The sequence below is a fragment of the Poecilia reticulata genome, chromosome 5 (assembly GCF_904066995.2).
Source record: "Poecilia reticulata chromosome 5, P_reticulata-male-v2, whole genome shotgun sequence".
Lineage (NCBI taxonomy): Eukaryota > Metazoa > Chordata > Actinopteri > Cyprinodontiformes > Poeciliidae > Poecilia > Poecilia reticulata.
Window position 1 is genome coordinate 19,375,556 of NC_088834.1, and position 23,281 is coordinate 19,398,836.

Consider the following 23,281-nt stretch of genomic DNA (forward strand, 5'->3'; position numbering starts at 1 on the left):
GCTGTGAGCTCCCATCCCTGGACTGGGACCGGATTGTAGCCAAGGGATAAGTTTCAATTTTCAATCAAAACAGTATTTCTGTGAGCTCACAGAAGGTATTTTGACACTGTTTATTTTAAATATAAATGATAAATATGCTGAACGGAGAAATGATGGTAGTAGTGATTAAAAAAAAAGAAGAAAAAAACCCCACCAAAACTGACTTCAAGGTGCAGAATCAGGAGGGAAGCGTGGAAAGAACCAAAGAAGTTGTTTTTCAGTGGATGCAGCCATGAGGTTTCTTTATGTTTGCCCCACAGCCAGACACACTTTACATCCCTCCTTGAACTGCCGGCCTGTTTGTGACATCCTCAAAGTGCTGCTCTCACCTCAGTCGGGGAACTGAACTGCATTTAAGTGAATTATATAACATTGCCAGCAGCTACTAAAATAATTCTGTCAGAGGATAAAATGGACAAAGAATATCAGCTGACAGACAGAGTCCAAGGTACAGAAAGGCTCCTTCACAGCAACAGAATATGCTTTTATATCCATGTAGAAATATTAAACGACATTCCTCAGATTTCTTGTGTCGGCAGCATTTAATTTCTCACAAGCAAACAACTTCTCCTTACTTTTTTTAGGGTTTTGAAAGATTATTCTTAGAATTATTTGTAAAACTCAATTTCAAACAACTTTACAGATATATCACAAGCACAGATGCACATTAAAAAAAGTAAAAACAAAAAATATGCATCATTTTCTTCCATTTTTAAATAAGAAAATACTTTTCATTGTCAGCTTCTGATTGTCGCTTGTTGGGTATGAATATTTTTTACAACATACTGTTATTTATAACGCCTGGTTTTTCAAGGTTTTAATCTAATATGTTAGGAATTATTTGGGCTTAAGAAACTCAAATAGCTTTCCCCGACTGGCAGATAATACAAGTTCATTACAAGCACAGCGGTTTATATTAAAAAGTAATAAAACTATAAGTCACTACAGCCAAAAAACCCCCCAAAAAACAGCAGCCAATTATGGAATCACAGCATACCCGCTCTTATTTTCGTGAATTTTTCCCAGCATATTATAACAATACAAAACAATGACATTAGTTTGTCTCAAAGTAGGCTTCAAATCTTGTTCCCACACTGTGCAGCAACGCTTATTGTTTTTTTTTTCAAGTCAATGTTGCTCATGTTGCATTCTGAAAGTAGGATTTAAAAAAAGATTTCATAAAGTTTCATGTTGAGTAAATATATAATCATATCAATCTGCATGTCATAGTAAATAATTGCTGCTAACGAATGTTACGAACAAAAACCGAGGTCACGTTTCACAAACTCTTAGTCCTACAGCATCAGCCACTAAATTACATCTGTAGGTGATTTAAATACAACATCAACCTGTTTCCCTGCTCTCAGTGTTGTTTCTTTGGACTTTTGTCAAACATCCCCTCTGCTATCGCCACACATGAGAGCAGTCATCAATCTCTCGCCGACTCATTCCATTAAATGTTAGCTTCTTCTTTTCTCACTCACTGGTTGGAGGAGGTTAGATGAAGCGCACAGCGACGCTCTGACTAGAAGGTTCGGTCTAGAGCTGGTAGCACTCTCTTACGAGGTTATGCGCTGAAACTTCAGCAAAGCACAGCTTAATTTTGACCCAGATGTAAAAAAGAAAAAGAAAAGAAAGGGTATTTTACTAATATCAATAGCAGTGGAATTAGCAGGTAGGGATGATCGACCTTGCAGCCATGTCCTTGCAGGAGTGGTCAAATAAACTGATTCATGACCCAGGGGTGGAGAGGAAAGTAGGTGCTTTAGGAATCAATTCATCACACTTTATTTTATGTTACCCCCCTCCCACACACACACACACGCACACACACACATACACACACACAGCTGATGTAGCAGCTAGAAAGCAGCAGAATACAATCTCAGCACATTCAAGCAGTGTTGTATAAAGCACAGGTACAATCACAGCTCCGCAGATAATCAGTCTCAGAGCGGTCATTTTCACCCGAGTTTTATAGACGTTAGTGTGATTACATGTGGGATTTCAGTGCTAATTTGTAGAGTCTATTTACACAACCCCATGACGGGGCCTCGGGTAAAGTTAGGTAGAGACGACAGATGATCTTTAGGCAGCAGTAGTGCAGGTTCAGTGTAGAACATATGTCCAGTAATGCGTCAGACAAGTACGAGACATTAAATGACACACTGGTTATAACTCATAGTGGGTTTGAAGGCAGTCGTGGCTCCAGCGAGGTCAATTAGACCATCGCTTTGAAGGCTTGCAGGTGCTGGTTGAAAACGTCAGCACCTTCTCTGGCTGTCTGAAGCTGCTGCTCGCACCACTGAGTCAGACTTTTCTGCACCATTCCCACCCGGTCCTGACTCAGATGGACAATCTGCAAAGAGTAAAGGATGATAAATATGCTTTTTGACTGCTTAAATATCTAAATAATGTTTTTATTAGCGAGGTGTTCACAGTTTTACGGCAGTATGGGTTCTGGTTTGCTTATTTACTATTTTACCTCTTGCTTTGCAACCTTACAGATCTGCTCAAACTCTCCCTGTGCTGCTTTCTTCACCTCCTCCATCTGAAACACAACACTGTCAACATCACTCCATGCTTCGCTGGGGGGTCTTTCCTCTCGTCTTCTAAGGCTGGATTACACAAGCAGAATGTTGCTGCCATCTGCTGTTCACTTTAAGGATGTGCGTCTACCGCCATGATAATCCTTTCACGTATAAAAAAGGTGAAGGCACTCACAGCGTTCTTCTTCACAGGTTTGGCTTTCTCAGCGTTCTTGCGGGCGTTTTCCAGCTCCACCAGTTTGCAGGTTCTTCTGAAGAGCATCTCCTTCAGGTAGAACAATGTATTTCACACACATCAATACGATTCGGTCAGAGTCGACTCTACGACCAGAGAGCTCACCTTTTCTGCCTCTTGGTACCGCGAGTCCAGGTCCAGGCCCAGTCCGAGAGTGTTCATGTCATTCACGGCGACGCTGATTATATTTTTCTGCTCACACAGAAACGCATTGGTTAGTCTGGTACTAATGCATTAAGCATACTTCTACTGAAAAGATGACAAAATAGCTACCTTTATAGAGTCGAATACTTCTGATAATTTCACACAAACCCTGCAAGCAGAAAGTGTGTTTAATGAACATGTCAGATTGTCTAAGAGGAAAATGCCTCACATCATATTGACGTGTTATAACAATTGTATTTTACTGGGAGGTGTTGTGTTAGATCAACACATTTCATAATTTTGAGGTGGTGGAAAAGCTTACAAGAAAAAAACATATGTCTTCGCATGTATGCAGTTGTGCTATATGCTTTTAATTTTTCAGATGACAGATTAAAGTTTGTGATACTGTTTTATAACCTAACTGCTTTAAACTTTTCCATAACATCCCTGACCTGCGTCTTTTGTTCCTCAGTCTGTCTTATGCTGTTTGTTCAATAATATTTAACATTTTCCTCCCAATTATTGACTACCTATTGTTGGTCCGTCTCATAAAATCGAAATCAAATTCAAGAAATGTGTTGCTACTAAGCACTTTTGTTACAAGCACGTTGCATCACATCTTTTTGTAACAACACTTTTAAATGCTTGGGAATGGAGCTCTTGGGGTTTGGCGCTAGATTTGTCCTAAGATTTGTAATTGTAAGTGGCACCGAAAGAACCTTTTAACTTTATCGAGACTAAACAAAGAAATGTACGATGTATGACTGTGTGACTAAAGAAGGGATTTTATATTCTTAGCTTTCTTCACATTTATTGAATGTATTGACGAAGAAATCCTTCATGTGTGACCATCCATTAAGATTTGTTTACAAGTTAGATGAGACATTACATATATACAGTGATTCTTGAGAATAGGGACTAAACAGGTTCTATGGATAAAGCACAAAATTTGAATAAAATATACACAAAATATAATTTTTTCAAATATCTGACTAAACTAACCTGGGTCATGTGAGCACAACAATATATATTTTCCACATATTTGCTGAATATTTTTTTTATTTTAAACATTGCAGTCAGTGGATGATGCCTGTAAAAGCCCTTGTCCAGGAGCAGAACTCAATACATTATAATAGTTTAAAACAATTAAAGAAATACTAAAATTATATATTATGACAATTAAGTATAAGTAGTCATATAAATAATTATAAAAGTATCAATAAATTGAATTTAAAATAATTTTTATATATTTTCCAACGCCATTGAAATTTGTCCCTACTTTTTGTCAACACCGTCAGAAATGAAAAGAATGTCAAAAAAAATCAGGCATTATTGGGAGGCACCAAAACTTCTGAGGACCTCATGACCACTTCCTTTCTCTTCCTTTGCTCAGAGGGCTAGTTAGCTCTGGTTAGCTTAAGTTATTCTTTAGTTTTTTCTTCTTTTTATTCCTAAGTTTTTTGTCACAACCATGTTTGTCAACACCATAACTGACAGTTTACAAAACTTTTATGAAATTTTGTGAAATAAAATCTTAATTTGGCTTTTTGTCAACTCCATCAGTTTTTGTGACTTTCAGTGAAATTGTTGTCAAATCTCACTTAAATGTGCAATTAATTCATTTTAATGTATTTTACATAAATTGCATTACTTCATATGCATCAAGTTTTTCTTTTTACTCACTAGTTTTTCATCACCTTCAGTTCTGTGTCAACTCCTTCATGCAGTGTCAACTCTGTCAGATGGACTTTTTGTAGTTTTTTGTTTTAAATAATATTTATTTTGTTTTTTTAGAAGCATTTGTCTGCAAAATGAGTAAAAATATTACTAATAGGGTCATTAAAAATTATTTTTATTTATTTTTGTCAGACGGTGATGACAGCGATCTAGGTCACTTCGATTAAAAATGTAATTTTATATATATACAGTGGTGGGACTGTGCTTAAGTACAATTTTCGTGTATCTGTACTTTACTTAAGTAGATTTAATAATGGATACTTTCTACTTTTACTCCACTACATTTTACAGTAAGTATCTGTAGGAGCCATTTTCCCCTTTTTTCTTTTGGTTAAATCTTAGAATTTAAATTGTTTTATTCTTTATTTCCTAGTTGATTTATCATTAGAAATTTTTGTTTAATTTGCTGTTTAGAATAAGTTGTTTTGATTAGGAATTCACTTAATTAGTTAATTAATTTCAGGTTGGGATGTGGGTATTTCACGGTATAAATAGGTGGGTCTTGGGTAGCATATTATGCACGTGGGTGGTCATAAGGTTTTTTACCAGCCTACAGAATCAGCCAAAGAATAAAACCAAAGAACTATATTTTGACTTTTGATCCTTCTTTGCTGCGTAAACCAGAATCCACGGTGCATCAGGTGACTATTTGAGTTTGATTCACCTTTTCTTTAGATCACCTTTTGAGTTTTGAGTTTTTTGATTTTTGATAGAGACAAATGGTCACTACAGTATCTGTACTTTCTACATCACTACATTTCTACAAAACTGTCGCGTTACTCGTTACATCCAAGTCGCGTTGAGCTTTTTTTTTCGTTAAAATGTGAAGTTCAGGAACTTAAGGTGGCGCCGTAAAATCCAAGCAATAACGTGACATACGTTTCTGTTGTCACCCATCGCTTCCCCCTTTATTCGCACAGGGAGCTCCAGACATGCGCAGTGGTTTCCTCTGAGCGGGAGAATATGTCTGTCTAATCGCCAGTAATATAATAGCGCTGCATAAATCATAGATATGGCGACATGTAAAATCAGCAGCGCTTCGCTTTCACAGACGGTGGGAACTTCATCCAACTTTTAGCGTCACTTGCAAGGAAAGCTTAAAGAAAGGTAAGCTCTGTGGACGTGATGCTAGCAAAGCTAGCTGTACTGAGAGATGTTGCATCTGCGATTAAAGAAGTTTGTCACTCATTCGCTGAATTATTGTGTGGACTGAGGTGTCGCAAATAAGGGATAACGCTGCGACCAAAGTGCAATATAGTAATATGACATTCGGGAACGATCCGATTCTTCTGGACGAATCTTCACTAAGGTTAATAGGACTGAAGCCTCACTGTGTGCGTACACTGTAGTTATTATTTTATTTCACATTGGCGAATAAGTAAAACAAGAACGTAAGAACACAGAGCATGCTCACTCTTCTTTGTTTCAGCCACCTGTCATGGCGGCAGACATTGCAGCGGGAGGGAGGATGAGAACAGTCACCTCCTTCTGCTCGGTTACTTTTTGAGCCTTAGACAGTGTTCATAGATGAGCGTTGTTTAGTGTTAATTGCTATGTTTAATAGTGCAGACAGTAGTGGTTTCTGACATTGGCAATATGGGCAACCGCCAAAGGGCTTTACATTTTTTAGGGTGGCAGAAGACCTCTGTGGATCGTAGCAGAGAGATGAAAGCAAAACAGAATGAAGAAGAGTTTGAATTGATAGGTTTAAATTTATTTCAGCTCCAAGTATTTAATATCTAGGTGTTTTTATGGGAAAGTGGATCTTTCAGATCAATTTGAGAAGCAATTTTGATAGGTGCACTTAATTTTATTGTGTCATGTAGCGCGGGGTGCTGATTTGGTCTGGGGTTCCCTGGTCTAGATGACAACTTTGCTACATGGCTCCTTGGTTCCATGTCCTCCCCTGCCAGTTGTATTTCTTTCAAAATAAAAGCCACTGGTGGCAAAAAAAAGTGAAGTTCATGCTATGTTAGGACAGGAGACAAGATGCTTCCATCCCTGAAATTATGATGCATAGAATCACATATCTAAGTCTAAACTATGTTACAGAGTAAACACAATAAAAACATGCTTTATCTGTGGCATTGTTCATTAAAATGGCACATTTCTGATGTATTAAAATTAAATATGATCGGTACACTTACTGATATTAGTGATTAGGTAAAGCCAGTACTTTTTTACTTTTACTTAAGTACAATGTTAATGTGGTACTTTTACTTTTACTTGAGTACATTTTTGTCTGTTCATTTCTTTCTGCATGGAGTTTGCATGTTCTCCCTGTGCATGCGTGGGTTTTCTCCTGGTACTCCGGTTTCCTCCCACAGTCCAAAAACATGACTGTCAGGTTAATTGGCCTCTCCAAATTGCCCCTAGGTGTGAGTGTGTGTGTGCATGGTTGTTTGTCCTGTCTGTCTCTGTGTTGCCCTGTGACAGACTGGCGACCTGTCCAGGGTGACCCCGGCTCTCGCCCGGAACGTTAGCTGGAGATATGCACCAGCAACCCTCCCGACCCCACTGAGGGACAAGGGTGTAAAGAAGATGGATGGATGGATGGATGGGTGTGTATATATATATATATATATATATATATATATATATATATATATAAATATACAGGGGTGAAAGAAGTTTTAAATTCTTGGGGGTACTATGACAAAAAAAAAAACTAAATTATTTGCTTCTTTGTGTGCTTTGGAGTTTCTGTGCTGATTAAATTTTTGCGAAGTGATAAAAGCTGCGTACCTCTTGAATTGCTACAAAATAAAGCCGTACTTCCTTCAGCCCACTGGCTGCAATGTTGACACCTTGAGATGTCATGAGACCTAAATTATGAACATTTAGCTTTTAAACTGGTTCTATTGATCCTGTGTCCAGACAGAGGGATAATCAGTAGCCCAGCATCATGACCTGTTTGTTCTGAAGATCCTGCAGCTTCCACTTCTCTTCCTAACATGGCGCCTCCTCACCCTGACTCTCATACTGATAGGAGGAACCACAGAGCTCTGTTAGGTTAAAGCTCATCTTCTGAAGTTGGGATATTTTTCCTCCAACAGGTTCCAGAGGAATCACCTCAAACCAGATGTTGGACTGGATTTAATTTCACTGTCATTTGTGAATGTTAGAGCCTCATTTTCAACAATTTAGCTATAAAGGTTGAAAAAGGTTATTATTTTGGAGAAAATCTCATCAACATCAATATTTCCACTAAATAAAAGGCAAAAACAATTTTTGGATAGAGGAAAAGCCTCTCAGACTCTTGAGTCCGACAGCACCTAACTATTTTTTTAATATTAGACAATTAATTTAATTTCACATAATTATCGTGGTAGAAGCCATTTGTTTGTTAAATACTTAATTAAACATATTTACCTTGTTTGATGTTTGTTGTGATTGACGTATAGTCACAAAGAACGAGGTAATTAGTCCAAGTTTGTCATTTATTGAATGTTCAGAAACTACAGCGGCTGTGATGCGCCAAGAGAAAAATAAAACAATCCGAACAGGTGATCAACTCCAAACCACTCACACATCTTTACTCTCCTTCTCTGTCATTTAAGCACACCCGTTGCCATGGCAACCTCATGCGCTCCACAAGCTGACCAGAGATTTAAAAAAAAAACATAACATTTAGTCCGATACGATATTAGGTTTGCATTTATTTATTTTGCGATTATTAATAAGCGCTCCCCTCCCCTGAACACAGCGGTGGTTGATTAGTTAATTTTAAACTCCTGCTCTGCTAGTTATTTTGGTAATGGAACCAAAACGCACAGAATTGCGCAACACCTTGTAGAACCTTCCACGATCGACATATTGCACCGCTGCTCTAGCAAAGCATGAACAGTTCAGAAACTATGAAATTAGAAAAAAGGTATTCGTTAACTGATTAAGTCGTGTTTTAGATTGTTCTTGAAAAACTAATCAGTCACGGCTAATTAGTGAAATGGATGGATGGATGGATGGATCTACATATAGATTTATATATGTATAGAGAGATAGAGATATCAATATGTAGATATATAGCTATCTACATATAGATTTATATATGTATAGAGAGATATCGATATGTAGATATATATAGATATCGATATATCTTGCCCAATTTGTGTAGGTTTAGACTTCTAAAATGCTCTTTTTGTTCCATTTTGATAAAATTTTATTTTTCTAAATCTCCCTTTAATTAATAAATGTGGTTGTCTTTTTTCTGTTTAGAATTAGAAATACAAATTGTATAATGGATAAACATGAGTTCTCATGTCCTTGCTTTTTAATATAATTTAAAATGTCCAATTAACATCTATAGTAGCTCTCTTTCCAAATCCTGCCAATCACTCATCCCACTCATGGCCCCACCCCATTGACCTCCTGTCTTGTCTTTGCTCTGACAGTACTTTCCTCAACAGATCTTTCTGGTATTTGAGTTTAGCATTCAGTTTACGATTTATGTCGAACATCTCATCAAGCTGTCTCATTAGGTATTTCTGTAGTTCGATACTTCCCAATTCAGGTTCCTTAGATTTGGCCTGACGCGTACACTTTGCTTGACTTGTGGTGGAAATCAATGTGTCCTTGGAATAACATTGCTTTTCCAAGGATGCTACCTGCTCACCGTCTTTTGCCAGAACTGAAACATCGTGCTCTTCGATATGTTCAGCGAAGAAATTTAGGTCAATGCAAGGTTCTGGTTCAGGTAACACCTTCCAAAATGTCTTCTTCACCCTCGTGGGCAAAACTGACTGAGGACCATTATTGATGTCACTATTTTCTGCCAAAAATGTTAGATCTACGCAAGCGTCTGACTCGGGGAAAGATTTCCATAACAGTGGCGTCTTCTTGATACGCTTCGTCATTGAGGTCTGTTTCTCCCCTTTCTGATCCACTTTCTTCTGTGATTTCTTTTTGGTGACCAGCTCTGTCTTAGAAATCACAGGTGCTTCTGTACAAGAGTCCTTTTTCAAGGAATCTCCCTGATGAGCTTTTTCTTCTGGCAGAGAAGTGTCCTGCTTATTAAGATTTTCAGCGCAAGACTTAAAAGGACTGTTCCTTCTCTACCAGATCAATTGTCTCCTGGGGTACAGAGATCGATTCCTGTTTTTTAACTGGTGAAACGTCTTGCGTTCCAGTGCTTTCAAATGAAGTCCTTATTTCAGCGGGGGCATGTTTCTCCAACCAGATATGAAACGGTATCTTTTTCTTCTTGATACGCCTGGTGGTTGGTGGCTGTGCCTCCTCTCGTTGATCCAGTGTCTCCTGTGTTTTGGAGACACTGAAATCCTGTTTGGTGACCAGTGGTGTTTCCTCAACGCAAATCTCCTTTTTCAAGGAAACTGCCTGATCACCTTTTACTTCAGGCAGAGAAGTGTCCTGCTTATTAAGATTTTCAGCGCAAGACTTAAAGGACTCTTCCTTCTCTACCAGATCGATTGTCTCCTGCAGTACGGAGATCGATTCCTGTTTTTCAACTGGTGAAACGTCTTGCGTTCCAGTGCTTTCAGATGAAGTCCTTATTTCAGCGGGGGCATGTTTCTCCAACCAGATATGAAACTATCTTTTTCTTCTTGTTGCGCCTGGTGGTTGGTGGCTGCTCCTCAGACTCAGAGGGCTGTTCCTTCTCAATAGTCTCCTGCACTCCAATGATGGACTGTTCTTTATTGACCAGTGATTCGTTCTGCTGTTCAATAGTTCCTGCAGAAACCTCTTGGTCAGCGGGGACATGTTCCTCCGACCAGGTTTTAAACAGTAAGAAGGGTTCGGTGAATGCGCATATGAAACTGGGGGGTTCGGTACCTCAAAAAAGGTTAAGAACCACTGGATTAGACATGGATTAGAAGATGTCTGTCTAATCGTCAGTAATATAATAGCGTTGCATAAATCATAAGATATGGCGACATGTAAAATAAGCAGCGCTTCGCTTTCACAGGCGGTGGGTACTTCATCCAACTTTTATCGTCACTTGGAAGGAAAGCTTAAAGAAAGGTAAGCTCCGTGGACGTGTTGCTAGCAAAGCTAGCTGTACAGAAACACATGTTGCATCTGTGATGAAAAAGGTTTGTCACTCATGTGCTGAATTATTATGTGGCGGTGTTGACTGAGGTGTCGCAAATATGGGACAACGCTGTGACCAAAGTGCAATATAGTGATATGACATTCAGGAACGATCCGATTCTCCTGGACGGATCTTTACTGATTAAATTTATTTCATATTTAATATCTAGGTGTTTTATGGAAATGTGGGTCTTTCAGATCAATTTGAGAAGCAATTTTGATAGGTAAACTTCAATTTTTTGTGTCACGTAGCGCGGGTGCTGGTCTTGGGTATGTGGTCTTGACTACAACTCTGCTACTGGCTCCTTGGTTGCCTGTCCTCTCCCACCCACCTTCTTTCCAATCCCCTTTCTGTTGGATTTCTTTCAAAATAAAAGCCACCAGTGGCATAAAAAAAGGTGAAGTTCATGCTATGGTAGGACAGGAGACAAAATGTTTCCATCCCTGAAATTATGATGTATAGAATCACATATCTAAATATAAACTGTTACAGAGTAAACACAATAAAAACATGCTTTATCTGTGGCATTGTTCATTAAAATGGCACATTACTGATGTTTTAAAATTAAATACAATCGGTACACTTGATGATATTAGCGATTATGTAATGCATTCAGCAAGTACTTTTACTTTTAATACTTAAGTATTTTTAAAAGCCAGTACTTTTTTACATTTACTTAAGTACAAATGTTAATGTGGTAGTTTTACTTTTACTTGAGTACATTTTTGTCTGTGTATTTGTACTTTTACTTAAGTCAATTTTTGAGTACTTTCTCCACCACTGAATGTATGCAGGAGTTCTTCACTTTTGTAGAAATCTCCACAAAGCACTAGCTGCAGTCCTGTGTTTTATGAAGGCTGCGTTTGATGCAGGATGTGAGCGTCTAACCCCAAAGTTTACAAGCCTGTGATTTTACTATCTTTTATGGGAATGGAGCAAGATATAAGATTTTAAAAGATATGACGTGATTAGGAGTTCAGACATTTTGTTTACTGATAAACTGGCCTGCCCTTGGTTCTGCTCTATAACTGTTGAAATAAAAGCAAAATCTAAAACAAAGGAACAAACGAGAGATCTGAACATCAAGAAAGAACATAAACATATTCCCCTTTAAGTCACACTACAACTCGTGTATTTTATTAATATACACAGCGTTTCACTAACTGTAACTATAAGAAAACATTTGTTTTCTCACCTAGAAAAAGCCCTTTTTTCTGGATCCTCTCCGTTTTCAACACAGAGGTGCAGAGCAGCAGCAAAGTGCCCACAGGCCACAGCTATTTCTGAAAAGGAAGTACAATGGATGCTATTTGTTTACATCGTTTTCCTTTTTTGTGTCTTTGCAGTTTCAGACAATGTAAGCACATCCTTTTGCTGCTAAATGAGCACTCTGTTCTGAATGTTTCATGAAATTCTACTTGAGCTTTGAGCATTTTTATGATGAGCATCTCTATAATTCATCAATATTTTCAACTGAATGGGGTTGCTGTGGTGGCGCAGTGCTAAAGCACAACCCAACCCTCTTTTATTACCTAGTTTGGTGTCTCACCACTCTCAAATAAAGGTAAGGTAAGGCAATTTTATTTATATAGCACATTTTCAGCAACAAGGCAATTCAAAGGCCGTCTGAGAAAAAAGAAAAACCTTTAAAAAATGTATCTAAATAAACTGATGCACAATGGTTAGGTTCATGAGAAACTATAGAAAAAATTGTTTGTTTATATGACAAGAAAGTATTAAGGGACAAAATGCAGGCTTGAGATGTCGTAGGTGAATGTGTGGTTGACTGCATTAACTGGTGTTGAACATGTTGCTGCCACGCATCCAAACAAGTCTCTTACTTTGCTCAGTCAGCACCACGTCGAGGAATTTCTGGAAAAAAAAAAAAAAAAGGTCAAGTTAAAAGGAACAATGTTAGTAAGTGGGAGAAGGTAGGGAGGAGGTCAAAGACAGAGATAAACTCACTTCCCCCGCCATCCTGGTATGTCCAGTCAGAACGAGGTTATGATCACGTTCCGTCTGAAAAAACTCATCTACGTCCTGCAGGCAGATTTTTAAAGCGTTCACACTTTCTACCACCAACCTTGCATGCCTTCCATCAGTACAAGTTAATGTTGCACACCTTATGTCCTTCTTTCCTCATTTCTTCCACAGCTTGACTCAGACGGTTGAAAATGTTTCTCCTGACTTTCTGTCTGCCTGGAGGCTGGACACATATAAGAGACCAATAAGTGTGTTCAAACAGATGTTCCAGTAAAACTACTAACACTATATGGACCACTCCACGCAAGGCAGCACTCAGCCAGACAGGAAACAGATTCTGTTATTTTCTGTGCTAAATCTCATCCTTCACCTGTACATCAAACCCCCTAAAGCTAATCTTTCCGCTTTGGTTGAGTGAGCTGCTCCTTATACACGTCTACCAGTGTCTAAAATCAGTCTGAGGAAAGTCTGGCCCTCTCCTCATTTTCAGCTGTGAGAAGGATTGAATAAAGAACCTTTCTTCATCAGAAATGCTTATAACCACACAAACACAGGGTTACAAAGCAAAAGCTTAGCATTTTCTGAGAGTGCCACGTTGGTCACATGAGATTTTCCCCTTTGAAACAATCTTGGTGAAAGTTTAACCATTTAATGTGAGTTTGTCTCATATAAAGCTTCTTCGGTGAACTCTATTAAAACCAGCATTGCTTGTCGGAGATAAAAGTTTGACAGTCCAAAATATAGACAGGTGTCGATGTGCCTGTGGCCACTCACTTCAGTGCTTGTCAAGAAGACCTCCACAGCTTTGTTTTTGCTGAGTATGCTGTGAGCAGCAACCTGCCTGAGGAAAGTTTCCAGAGCTTTGCAGTACGGCTGCCACTCTCCTAAACCAAGAAAACCTGCAGGAAAAACAAGTGTTTTTTTACTTCACACAGAAAAAATAGCAGGAAAAGAAAAAAAAACACATAACTGGAAACTCATTAAATGTATTGCATTGCTCTTTTGTGCTCAGAGATGTTCGGGCGCACTTACCGAGCTGTTTCATGGCCTTCGCAGATGCATTCACCTGAGGCCTCGCCGGGAGAGGGGGGAACTTAAAAACAAGAAAGCAATGTCTCACTTATTTATGTTCACAATTTCTCCAATTAAAAAAAGCTAAGTGTAAGCGCGTTTAACACAAAAAACCTGGCATTGTTTTTGCTAGAAAGCATGAAGTCGTGTATCAACATAACATCAGTAGCATGACCTTTGATGAACACAAGCAGTACCATGTTGAAAAATATATTCAGAATTTTATTGGGAAGTTCACAATTTTATAAAGGTCTTCAGGTAATCCTTATAGCCAACACTGGGAAAAATGGGATATAGCAAGACAGCAAATCAGACAAGTATTACTGATCATTTCAAATTTGTTTTGTTTACAATTATGACTTACAGAAAACTTTCCAAGCACGTCAGCATATTATAATAAAAACCTACGTTTTTAAAGACTAGCTAACTGCATAATTAGCATTTTACAGATGTTTGCAGGTTTGTCCTCATAACTGTTTCTTGATGCTCCATTCAGGGACAAAAAAGTAACTAGCAAATTCTGACTTTTGCAACAATAGACACAGAATGAGTGAAAATGAAAAAGCATTTACAATAACTCCTTGTATCCCGGGTACATCCTCCTGAGCGAACAGATGCTGCTGAAGCCATTCAAAGTCATCGTAGGTCCGGTCCACATGGTACTCTCCTGTCCCAGACAGCTTGAATGGACACCAGAGACCACAAGTCACTTCAGCAGTTAGTCCTTTCAACTTCACTTATCAAACCAATCAGCAGGTGCAGTTTATGCCAAAATAACAAAGAGCTGTTCAGCAACCGTCTGAAGCCGATGCAGTCAGAAATGATTTTTCCGTTCCCACCTTTTGAGAAACGATTATAAAGGTAAGTGTGTCCCCGTCCTGCGAGACTTCTGTAACTTTGACGGTATGTCCATAGACGCTCAGAACAGAAGTCGCCTCGTTCACCTCTTCCTGCTTAAAAATAAAATAAAAGGATAAACTCAGGACTTGCAGTCAATCTTAGCCAAAACAAAATAAAAACCTACATTCCAGGTTTTTATTACAAAATAAACTTACATTGCAGTGATTGATGTTTGCATCAAGTAAAATACTGTCACATGACACAAGTTTCCGAAAACAAACTAATCCATTACTTACCATCATCTTCAAACCTTTAATCTTTAAGGCTCAATTTTTCTCTGCTTTTGTAAAAATAAAACCCCCCCACTATTTTAATCTTCTTTCTTTGCACTACAAAAAGCACAAAAACTAAGACGATCCTTTGTCTGCTTCTGTTTCAGTCCTCTGCTGCTGAGACGGCACAGGATATCCTCTGGGTCAAAGTGCACTCTGTCCTTGAGAGACATGAAAAAAAAAAAAAAGCAAAACTGTTGCAAATATAAAAGTGCTGTTGAAGGGAAACAGATGAGTAAACGACGTGTTAGTATTTAACTCTGGACCGTTGGCACACCCACGCAGGAAAACTGCCCCAACGGTCCGCTCACTTATCAGGACGTCAGCTTTACAACCTCGTAGCCACTGAATTTACAATTTATCTTGCAACGGAAGCACAAAAGGACATGCAGCGCCGCTTCTAAAATAGTCCTGCTCATTGATCCTTATGCATTTCATCACACTGCAACCACAAACTTCAATTAATTTTAGCGGAATATTACCGAAACGTGGGGTTTGTTATTGTGAAGAGGATTGTAGGGTGGATTTTTTTCTCTTGCCACTCTACCATGAAGGCCAGATTTGTTGATCTTATCGGATGTTTGTCAAGCCAACATCCTGTCCATTGAACAGAAGAAATATGCACCTCCTCCAGAGTTACCATGGCAGTTATCTTGGCAGCTTCTCAAAGTAAGACTACTCATCTTTCCCCTTCACAACTGTGTGCCATTTTGTGCTGGTTTATCTGATAAATCTCAGCATAATGAATGCAGGATACAATTTGTTTGAAAAACTTTATTATAAATAAAAGAGAGTATATTAAAACTATAAATCAGTAGTAATGCTCCTCCTCATTTCCATCATCAAAATAGAAGCTGAAGGTAGACTCTTCAGAGCTGTAATGTCTGTCATGAATGTACTCCTCTTCCTCTTCCTCTTCCTCTTCCTGGAAGAAGCTCCAGTGAACTTGTGGTTCGTCCATAAAGGCACTGTCATGGAAATTCTGGAAGAAGTCTGAGAAACTAAAGTGGAAGCTGGTCTCATCCTCATCCTCAAACGAGGCCTGGTTTTCCAAGAAGGCCTCATGACCCACGCTGTCATACAGACGCCTTTTCTTCTCATCTGACAGCACTGCATAGGCTAGAGGAAAACAAAACAGGGAAAATAAACATGTTTTTAACTTCTATGACACATTCAAATTTTTATTTTTAAGATTACGAAACATTAGACCGAGGCATAACTAAATTTGACCACTGCTTAGCTTACTTAGGCCGGCAGGTGGGGCTCAAGGGCAACAACTATGAAACACAACATAGATATCAAAATTACTCATTTCGAGTTACATTTATTAAAAACACTTGCTTCAAATGTTTAGCAATGGCATATTAAAAGGAATTCAAAATGAAAATGAATTTGGGGGATCTAAAAGAACTGAAAAAATATCTAATCGTACAAGTGAAAGTATTCATAGTACTTCATACTTAAGATAAAAGTCAGAATTAGAGATGCACTGATCAAAATTTGGGGGAGTTTTGCGATCTTGAGTTTTTGTAAAGCTTTGAGCTGTCGATGCAGATTTTCAGACATGCCTGATTTCCGATTCACTTAATATACTACGAGGTGAACATATTATCATTAACGTATATTCCCACCTTCTTGCCATGAATAGTCAGTAACTATTTGCATTATGAACCGAGGTGACCTCGTCCTCTGTGTGTAAGAGCAGAATTGCTGTAAAGCAGGGTTTTGCTAATGTTTTAAATCAAAGAAAAGATTTTTGAGTTCACAATTTAACCTTAAACTTGTATTTTGAATTTCAAACTGAAAGCTCGGTTTTTATGATATTTTAACTATCAAGAAAATCTAGACCGTTCCTTTAGCTCTGAGGTTTTCAAAAGGCTGCCAACAGTTCATGCTAAACAGAGGCTGAAACCATAAAAGGACAAAAGAGAGTGACTTTGCTGTGCTACATTTAGGCTTCCTGATATGAGCTCAATCTCTCTAATTCCTTAACAGTAACAACATGTGGTTGAAAGCACATTTCACCTTATGGCAGCTTTTACATTTCACTCATATTGAAAAGGTTAAAATTTACATTACTTCACACAGCAACAACATCCATCCTGAAGAGTTTTTTTTTTGGCAGTGTTACCAACAGCATGTCTGGTGCTGCTTCAAGTGTCAATTTCACCTGTTCACCACTGCAGTTCCAAACATGCACCAGTTCATACCCTTTTCTATATTCTATTTTAGACAACTTTAAGGAAGTGTGATTTTTTTAAATTGTTTTTTACTCCAATAAGACTAATAAGCAACAACTGGCTTAGACTTAATTTGGTTAAAATCGGGGGTCATAAAAACAGGTATACAGCTACATTCAATACCTGAATTTGCAGTACATCCATGACCGTTTAATTACCATAGTTCATAAAAATACTTCACTGCAAGCAGAAATAAACTGATGTAATGGTTCCAGCATAGGTGTGAGACTGTTTTCTTACAGCGTAAAGTGGATTTAGGCCTAAATGGCGCCATGTAGGTTTGAAATAGATCCAAAACTTCTGTTCATTGAACCAAAATAGGTCAGCAGCAATTTCTTATGACTTGTTGCTGATATAATCATATCTGCTGTTTGTTTCAGTTGGAGTCACATATCATGGACACTGTAACTGTAAGTGAACTGTTAGATAAAGGACAAAATGTCTTTTGTTCCCAAACTGTCCTCTAGATAAAACTGGCAGAGGCAGACTGAATGAGCAAGTCAGAGAAATGACGTTGCTGCCACAATTCAAAAAAAAAAAAATTGTATGAAGTAGAACTTGTGCCCCAAATTAAATTCTCACACACAATCGTTCTGCTCTGATACTTTTGCTGTAAAGGAGAAAACCATTACATATTAATGCCAGTGTGTTGCAGCATCGTTTACCTTCTGCAATCTCCCTAAAAGTGGTTTCAGCTTGGGCGCTCTTGTTCTTATCAGGATGGTACCTCGCTGCCAGGCTGCGAAAAGACTTTTTTATCTGGGTGTCCGAGGCTGTCCGCTCAACATTCAGGGTGTCATAGAAACTTCTCACCGTCTCCGAGGCTGAGGCTTGCTGGTCTTCATTCAGACACAGGAGCAACAAGACCAAACCGGCTCGCATCCTGTGGAAAACACCTCGTCCTGCCATGCTGAACGCCTGAAAGATAATGGAGAAGCTCGAAACAAAGTTTATCTAGGAGATTAGAGCGGGGGCTGTCTGGCTTTTTGACAGCTTAATTTCCATATGCATACAACGCTATCTAGGTTACGTGTGAACGGCAGAAGCGGAGGATAACGAACGTTTTGACTCACCAGAAAGGGCGTTTAAAAATAGCTAAATCCAAGTAAAGTAGCGCACAGCAGCTTCTAAACTCTATGAAAACATCTTGATACCAAAAGAGTGCTATTTCCTTGTTAAAAGCGAGCACACCACAGCACAATTGTGTGACAGTTCACTAACCTACCGCTAGAGGCCAGTGAAAAACAATAAAAGTCTTCTTCGTTGGTAGTTAAAGATGCATCAAGAGAGGAGGTAAACAGCACTCTTTGGTCAGGTCCTGAGGTATTTCTAAATACCTCTTGTTAATAGCACGCCTCTTGTTAATAGCGATATTATTGTTAAACTGGTCGCAGAGCTCTTGAACACCCTTTCTGACTGTCAACCACTCGGCTGCTATTTCCGTCTGGTAAGGAACTGTTAGCATTTAGCCAGTTAGCAAAGTTTGCTAGCGGTTAGCTCTGCAGCGAGGTCGGCCAAATCTTTTAAACCGTTTTAGTGCAGGATCTGATGGATTATAATGATGATTATTTACAGATAAAGACTACAGCAATTAAATCCACTTGCCATTTCCTGTTGTTTCCCAGTATATTAACTTTTGACCATCATTAGCGAGTAACAATGGTGGTACGAACCATTTTCTGTGGTTTGTCACGTGTATTTAATCTAAAGTCTTATTTATTTGTATCGGTCTCTCGTCAGGTCATGCCTTGCAAATTAATAAATAAACGTAGCTTAAGCAACGAACGCAATTTATACAGTATTTAAATAAAACTGAAGCTGTTTAAATGTATGGACTAGCGTAAAGACACTTTCCCCAAGGTTTCTAGAAGTTTTGAGAAATGCCTCGTATCTTTTAGATTCTGGCTAATTGTTTAAGATTGGTTTTCTTAAAAGCATGCTAATTTACCTGAAGCCATAATGTGTATTACTAAATAAACAGTTACATAATGTTAAATTAAGTTTACTCCAAAAATCATATGATTTAGATTATTAATCTGTTTTAATTCCAGGTTCAATAAAAAATTAAACAATCGTTATTTAAAGATTAACTACAATGTTTGCATTTTACAATATGCACATTTTTTTTAAAAGACAGAATACTTCTCTTTCACTGTTTTAATAGTGAATATACACTATTTTGATCATCTACCTTCACATACATTAATTTAAGTGATCCCCCTTTCTTAATCCAATTAAGGTGGTGACAACTATTCAGGTTGCAATAAAAATTCATTAACACAATTGATGACATAAGTGATCTTTATATCACTTGAATGTTATTTTAAATAACTTTTGGATGAAATATGTTTTTACACAACTTCTTTGATACTTTGCTTGGCAAACCTTTTGTAACCACTTCTTATCTATACACTGGACAAACTGAAAATCAAAAACATTCATTTAAACATCATGTTTGGACCTGTAAAATCTTCTTTGGCATCTACAACATCAACATTTGTTGTGTTTGACTTCCAACTCTGTTTATTTAAATTATTTCTATAATCTTGTCTTGCAGATTAATGAGTACTGGATTGCGTCACTCCAAAGGAGAAAAACAGAAGGCAGTCCATCATCTGTTGAACTGTGTATGTGCAAATTTGGCAGGTCACTTCGGTCAATCCCCTCCTACACACATGAGTCCAATTTTCTCTTGGAGCAGGGCCAAGCGCCATGCCTGACCGGGACAGTTCCTACCTGTCAGGTGGTGGTGGGAGTGGCGGTGCTCTGGGTGAGGAAGGAGGACCTGGGTCTAGTTTGGTGGGGGGCTCGGCGGACTGCAGAGGCGGTTCTGGGGGAGGTGTCGGTGGGAACATCTCTGGCTCAGGGGGCATGGGTGGAGGGGCGGCGCCCGGAAACAGCAATGGTTTTGGGAATGGTGGAGGAGGGGGGCCAGGTGCGGGACTGGCTCTAGACGGTGTTTGCAGGGACTTCATCCGCAACGTCTGCAAGAGAGGGAAGCGCTGCCGCTTCAAACACCCAGACTTTAATGAAGTCCCAGACCTGGGAGTGCAAAAGAATGAGTTCATCTTCTGTCACGACTACCAGAACAAGGACTGCATGCGCTCCAACTGCCGCTTTGTGCACGGGTCCAAAGAGGATGAGGACTATTACAAAAAATCAGGAGAGTTGCCCCCCAGACTACGAGGGAAGGTTGCGGCGCGACTTGGCCTCTCCCTGATGGATCTGCCTCTCAGCCGAGGCGAGGTTCCGATCTGCAGAGACTTCCTTAAGGGGGAATGCCAGCGAGGAAACAAATGTAAATTTCGCCACGTCAAAAAAGACTACGAATATGAACCTTCAAGAGCTGGGGTGGGTGGGGTCGTGGGGCAGGGAGCCATCGGGATGGTGAACCCGGGCGGAGGGATGGGTGGAGGAGGAGGAGGCGTCTGTGGAGGAATGCAAGGGCTTGTTGGAGGTGGGGGAAACATGATGGGGACGGGTTGCCCCAGCCTGGGCAGCTGCAGAGATGCGGGTCTGTCTGGGGTAGGGGGCATGGGCGGAGGTGGAATGAGCGGTTGTCTGTCCATCGGTTCTTCGGGACAGCGGCGGTATGACAGAAGCTCCGTGTACGACCCGCTGCTCGAAAGTGGGCTGTTTGATGCCGGTTCTTTGGAGGCGTCTATGGATCACACTGCTCTGCAGCTGAAGAGGCGGCGGTTGGAGGGGCTTCGGCTGACCGATGGGAGCGGAGGAGGGCACTACGAGTTCGGGATTCAAGCCGCGCTGCCACCTCGTCCTCTGGAGTACAGATTCCTGGAGGAAGAAAATTCCCTGCTGAGGAAGAGAGTGGAAGAGTTGAAGAAACAGGTTAGATCAGGGGTGTCAAACTCCAGTCCTCGAGGGCCGGTGTCCTGCAACTTTTAGAAGTGCCTCTGCTGCACCACACCTGAATAGAATAATTAGGTCATTAGCAAGGCTCTGGAGAACTGAGGAGGTAATTAAGCCATTTGATTCAGGTGTTTTGTACCTGTGGCACATCTAAAAACTGCAGGACAGCGGCCCTTCAGGACTGGAGTTTGACACCCCTGGGTTAGATGAACTGATTTATATCACTTCAATGTTGTATAGCTTGAACAAAAGGTAGGGACAGATCAGTGTTTTTTTGTTGTATTTAATTTGGGTTTGTTCAATTTAGATTTTTTTTTTTTTTTACTATTTAGAATTTAAAACATTTAGAAATGCCCAGATGCCTAAAATAATGACCTTTTATTGAATATCAAATCTTCATGCAACTTTGATATTCCACAACTTGTGCAGAGCAGTTTCAACTGTTTGAATGTTTTTTAGTATGTCATGGAAATAAAACCTAGAAAAATAAATCTAGAATATTTTAAAATGAGAACATCATGAGCAAATCTGTAAAAGGTGACATGAAAGTTTCTCCTGAAGTGATTGGTAACATGTGAAAAGAAATATATTGATTATTGAGATTTTAGAGCAGAGCATTCAGAGTTGCATAGGAATATATTTGCTGTTGAGGAGAACTGTCAGAAAAAGACAAAACATTTGCAAACCTCAGGGATAAATTCCTTAAAAAGTCTAAAGAATGAACTTATTGGATCTTATGCTTGTACTGCTTTGATCACAGTATTTTCTAAGTCATGTTTTGTGTGTTCCTCAGGTCTCCAATCTCATTGCCACCAACGAGGTTCTCCTGGAGCAGAACGCCCAGTTTCGGAGCCAAGCCAAGGTGATGACTCTGTCCTCCACACCTGCTCCCACCGAGCAGAATCTGGCGCCCCCTGTGGGCGCAGTGAGCTCCTACAATCACAGCATCGCTCAGACCCACACCACCCTCAGCAGTGCCGGGCTGCAGCCTCGGCCCGTCACTCAGCAAGACCTGGTGGCTCCCACCGGCGCCCCTGCTGCTCCGCCCACCAATGCGGCCCCACCCAGCGCTCCCCCGCCGCACCTGAACCCGGAAATCACGCCGCTCTCGGCTGCCCTCGCGCAGACCATCGCTCAGGGAATGGCGCCGCCCGTTTCCATGGCCCAGGTGGCGGTATCCGTGGCACCGGTGGCCGTGTCCATGACCCAGCCTATACCTGGCATCACTATGAGCCACGCCACCACCCCGATGGTATCGTACCCCATCGCAAGTCAAAGCATGAGGATCACAACCCTGCCTCACTGAATACCTTCAGTCAGACTCTAGCGTCATAAAGGGGAATTTTTAACATGAATGATCTTTTTTTTGTGTGTGTTTGTGACTAAAGTTATGAAAAAAACAGGGAAATGTGAGATGTGGACACATTTATTTCCCAACAGGAAGACAATATGAAGAGTTATTTCTGTGTTGCATGGCAACATTATAAGTATCAGTTTCCTGCAGACTGACTGATCTGTGAGCTGTCACAAAGTGGGATTTTCTCCCAGAGACGTCAACAAACTCAAAGTGTGAACTTTCCCTCAGTCTAAGAAGATTCCCATTCCTCCATGTTTCCACTCACAGGAAAACAGTCTGTGTTTATATTTTTGTGGCTTGAACTGTTGTAAATTAATTTTGGTACTTTAAAAAAAAAATCTTTAACAACCACTTAATGATGAGTGCTGTTTTATTTCTTTATGTTGATCATTTTTAATGCTCATAGAAACTTTAATTTCTTTAATTGGTAGGTGCAGACAGCCAGGTCAACTGTAGGCAGACATGGTTTCAAATAGCAAATGCTTCCAACATCCTCTTGCCTCAGTTGTTTGGGTGGAGTCATGCTGTGTAAACTTAAACATAATCTCTTTTTCTTCAGGAGCTCGAGCTCCGTCTCGCCTTCAAAAAGCTGTTACGTTTATCCGTGTCCTCTGAGTGTCTTCATGACCACGGGAAATTGTGAGATCCATCAGATTCTGCAGACTTTGTAGGGTTTCACTTTGCTTTTGTGGATGAAATTTTATTTATAAATGTGTTTTAATCACTGCTCTAAAAGAGTATGAGCAGCTTTTTAGGCCACCGAAAAAGCTTGAATTCATAGAAAACAAGTTTTTAAAAGCAGTAATGCACAGTGAAAACACGTTTAAATGTTACA

At 39.6% G+C, this 23,281-nt stretch overlaps 3 protein-coding genes across 7 annotated transcripts; 1 reads left to right on the forward strand and 2 right to left on the reverse strand.

The window, feature by feature from the left end:
* Positions 1 to 557: 557 nt before the first annotated feature.
* On the reverse strand, positions 558 to 15,651 carry LOC103465350 (sorting nexin-6). Of its 2 annotated transcripts, none has more exons than XM_081607237.1 (14): positions 14,944 to 15,651; positions 14,647 to 14,757; positions 14,380 to 14,487; positions 13,769 to 13,829; positions 13,511 to 13,635; positions 12,876 to 12,959; positions 12,719 to 12,793; positions 12,595 to 12,625; positions 11,949 to 12,036; positions 3,097 to 3,136; positions 2,929 to 3,015; positions 2,764 to 2,853; positions 2,525 to 2,590; positions 558 to 2,398 (listed from the first exon to the last, which is right to left on the reverse strand). In XM_081607237.1, exons 1-14 carry the CDS (start codon positions 14,947 to 14,949, stop codon positions 2,261 to 2,263), a joined length of 1,110 nt encoding a protein of 369 aa, XP_081463363.1. In that variant the 5' UTR covers positions 14,950 to 15,651; the 3' UTR covers positions 558 to 2,260. The 2 variants fall into 2 exon arrangements, with proteins under 2 accessions (XP_081463363.1, XP_008408307.1); XM_008410085.3 differs by having other exon boundaries at positions 14,647 to 14,760.
* An 87-nt stretch (positions 15,652 to 15,738) lies between these two features.
* LOC103465349 (dnaJ homolog subfamily B member 9-like) lies at positions 15,739 to 18,530 on the reverse strand. 3 transcript variants are annotated; one of them, XM_008410084.3, is made up of 3 exons: positions 18,445 to 18,530; positions 17,885 to 18,137; positions 15,739 to 16,098 (listed from the first exon to the last, which is right to left on the reverse strand). In XM_008410084.3, exons 2-3 carry the CDS (start codon positions 18,126 to 18,128, stop codon positions 15,791 to 15,793), a joined length of 552 nt encoding a protein of 183 aa, XP_008408306.1. In that variant the 5' UTR covers positions 18,129 to 18,137; positions 18,445 to 18,530; the 3' UTR covers positions 15,739 to 15,790. The 3 variants fall into 3 exon arrangements, with proteins under 3 accessions (XP_008408306.1, XP_008408305.1, XP_017160534.1); XM_008410083.3 differs by lacking the exon at positions 18,445 to 18,530 and adding an exon at positions 18,293 to 18,431; XM_017305045.2 differs by lacking the exon at positions 18,445 to 18,530 and having other exon boundaries at positions 17,885 to 17,958; positions 18,033 to 18,143.
* On the forward strand, positions 18,380 to 22,802 carry zc3h10 (zinc finger CCCH-type containing 10). 2 transcript variants are annotated; one of them, XM_081607236.1, is made up of 3 exons: positions 18,380 to 18,512; positions 19,777 to 21,068; positions 21,883 to 22,802. In XM_081607236.1, exons 2-3 carry the CDS (start codon positions 19,932 to 19,934, stop codon positions 22,393 to 22,395), a joined length of 1,650 nt encoding a protein of 549 aa, XP_081463362.1. In that variant the 5' UTR covers positions 18,380 to 18,512; positions 19,777 to 19,931; the 3' UTR covers positions 22,396 to 22,802. The 2 variants fall into 2 exon arrangements, with proteins under 2 accessions (XP_081463362.1, XP_008408303.1); XM_008410081.3 differs by having other exon boundaries at positions 18,438 to 18,666.
* Positions 22,803 to 23,281: the final 479 nt, after the last annotated feature.

What these genes read in the sequence shown, in the direction of transcription:
- LOC103465350 (XM_008410085.3), bottom strand. An exon ending in CCGGGATACAAGGAGTTATT is followed by an intron (nt 13,830 to 14,379) that starts GTAAATGCTTTT and finishes CTTGTTTTTAAG; the next exon opens with TTCCCCCCTCTCCCGGCGAG. An exon ending in TGAGGAAAGAAGGACATAAG is followed by an intron (nt 12,794 to 12,875) that starts GTGTGCAACATT and finishes ATCTGCCTGCAG; the next exon opens with GACGTAGATGAGTTTTTTCA.
- LOC103465349 (XM_008410084.3), bottom strand. Translation starts at nt 18,128, where the DNA reads ATGGCAGGACGAGGTGTTTTCCACAGGATGCGAGCCGGTTTGGTCTTG. An exon ending in TTTTAGGGAGATTGCAGAAG is followed by an intron (nt 16,099 to 17,884) that starts GTAAACGATGCT and finishes GTTTTCCTCTAG; the next exon opens with CCTATGCAGTGCTGTCAGAT.
- zc3h10 (XM_081607236.1), top strand. Translation starts at nt 19,932, where the DNA reads ATGCCTGACCGGGACAGTTCCTACCTGTCAGGTGGTGGTGGGAGTGGC. An exon ending in TGGAAGAGTTGAAGAAACAG is followed by an intron (nt 21,069 to 21,882) that starts GTTAGATCAGGG and finishes TGTGTTCCTCAG; the next exon opens with GTCTCCAATCTCATTGCCAC.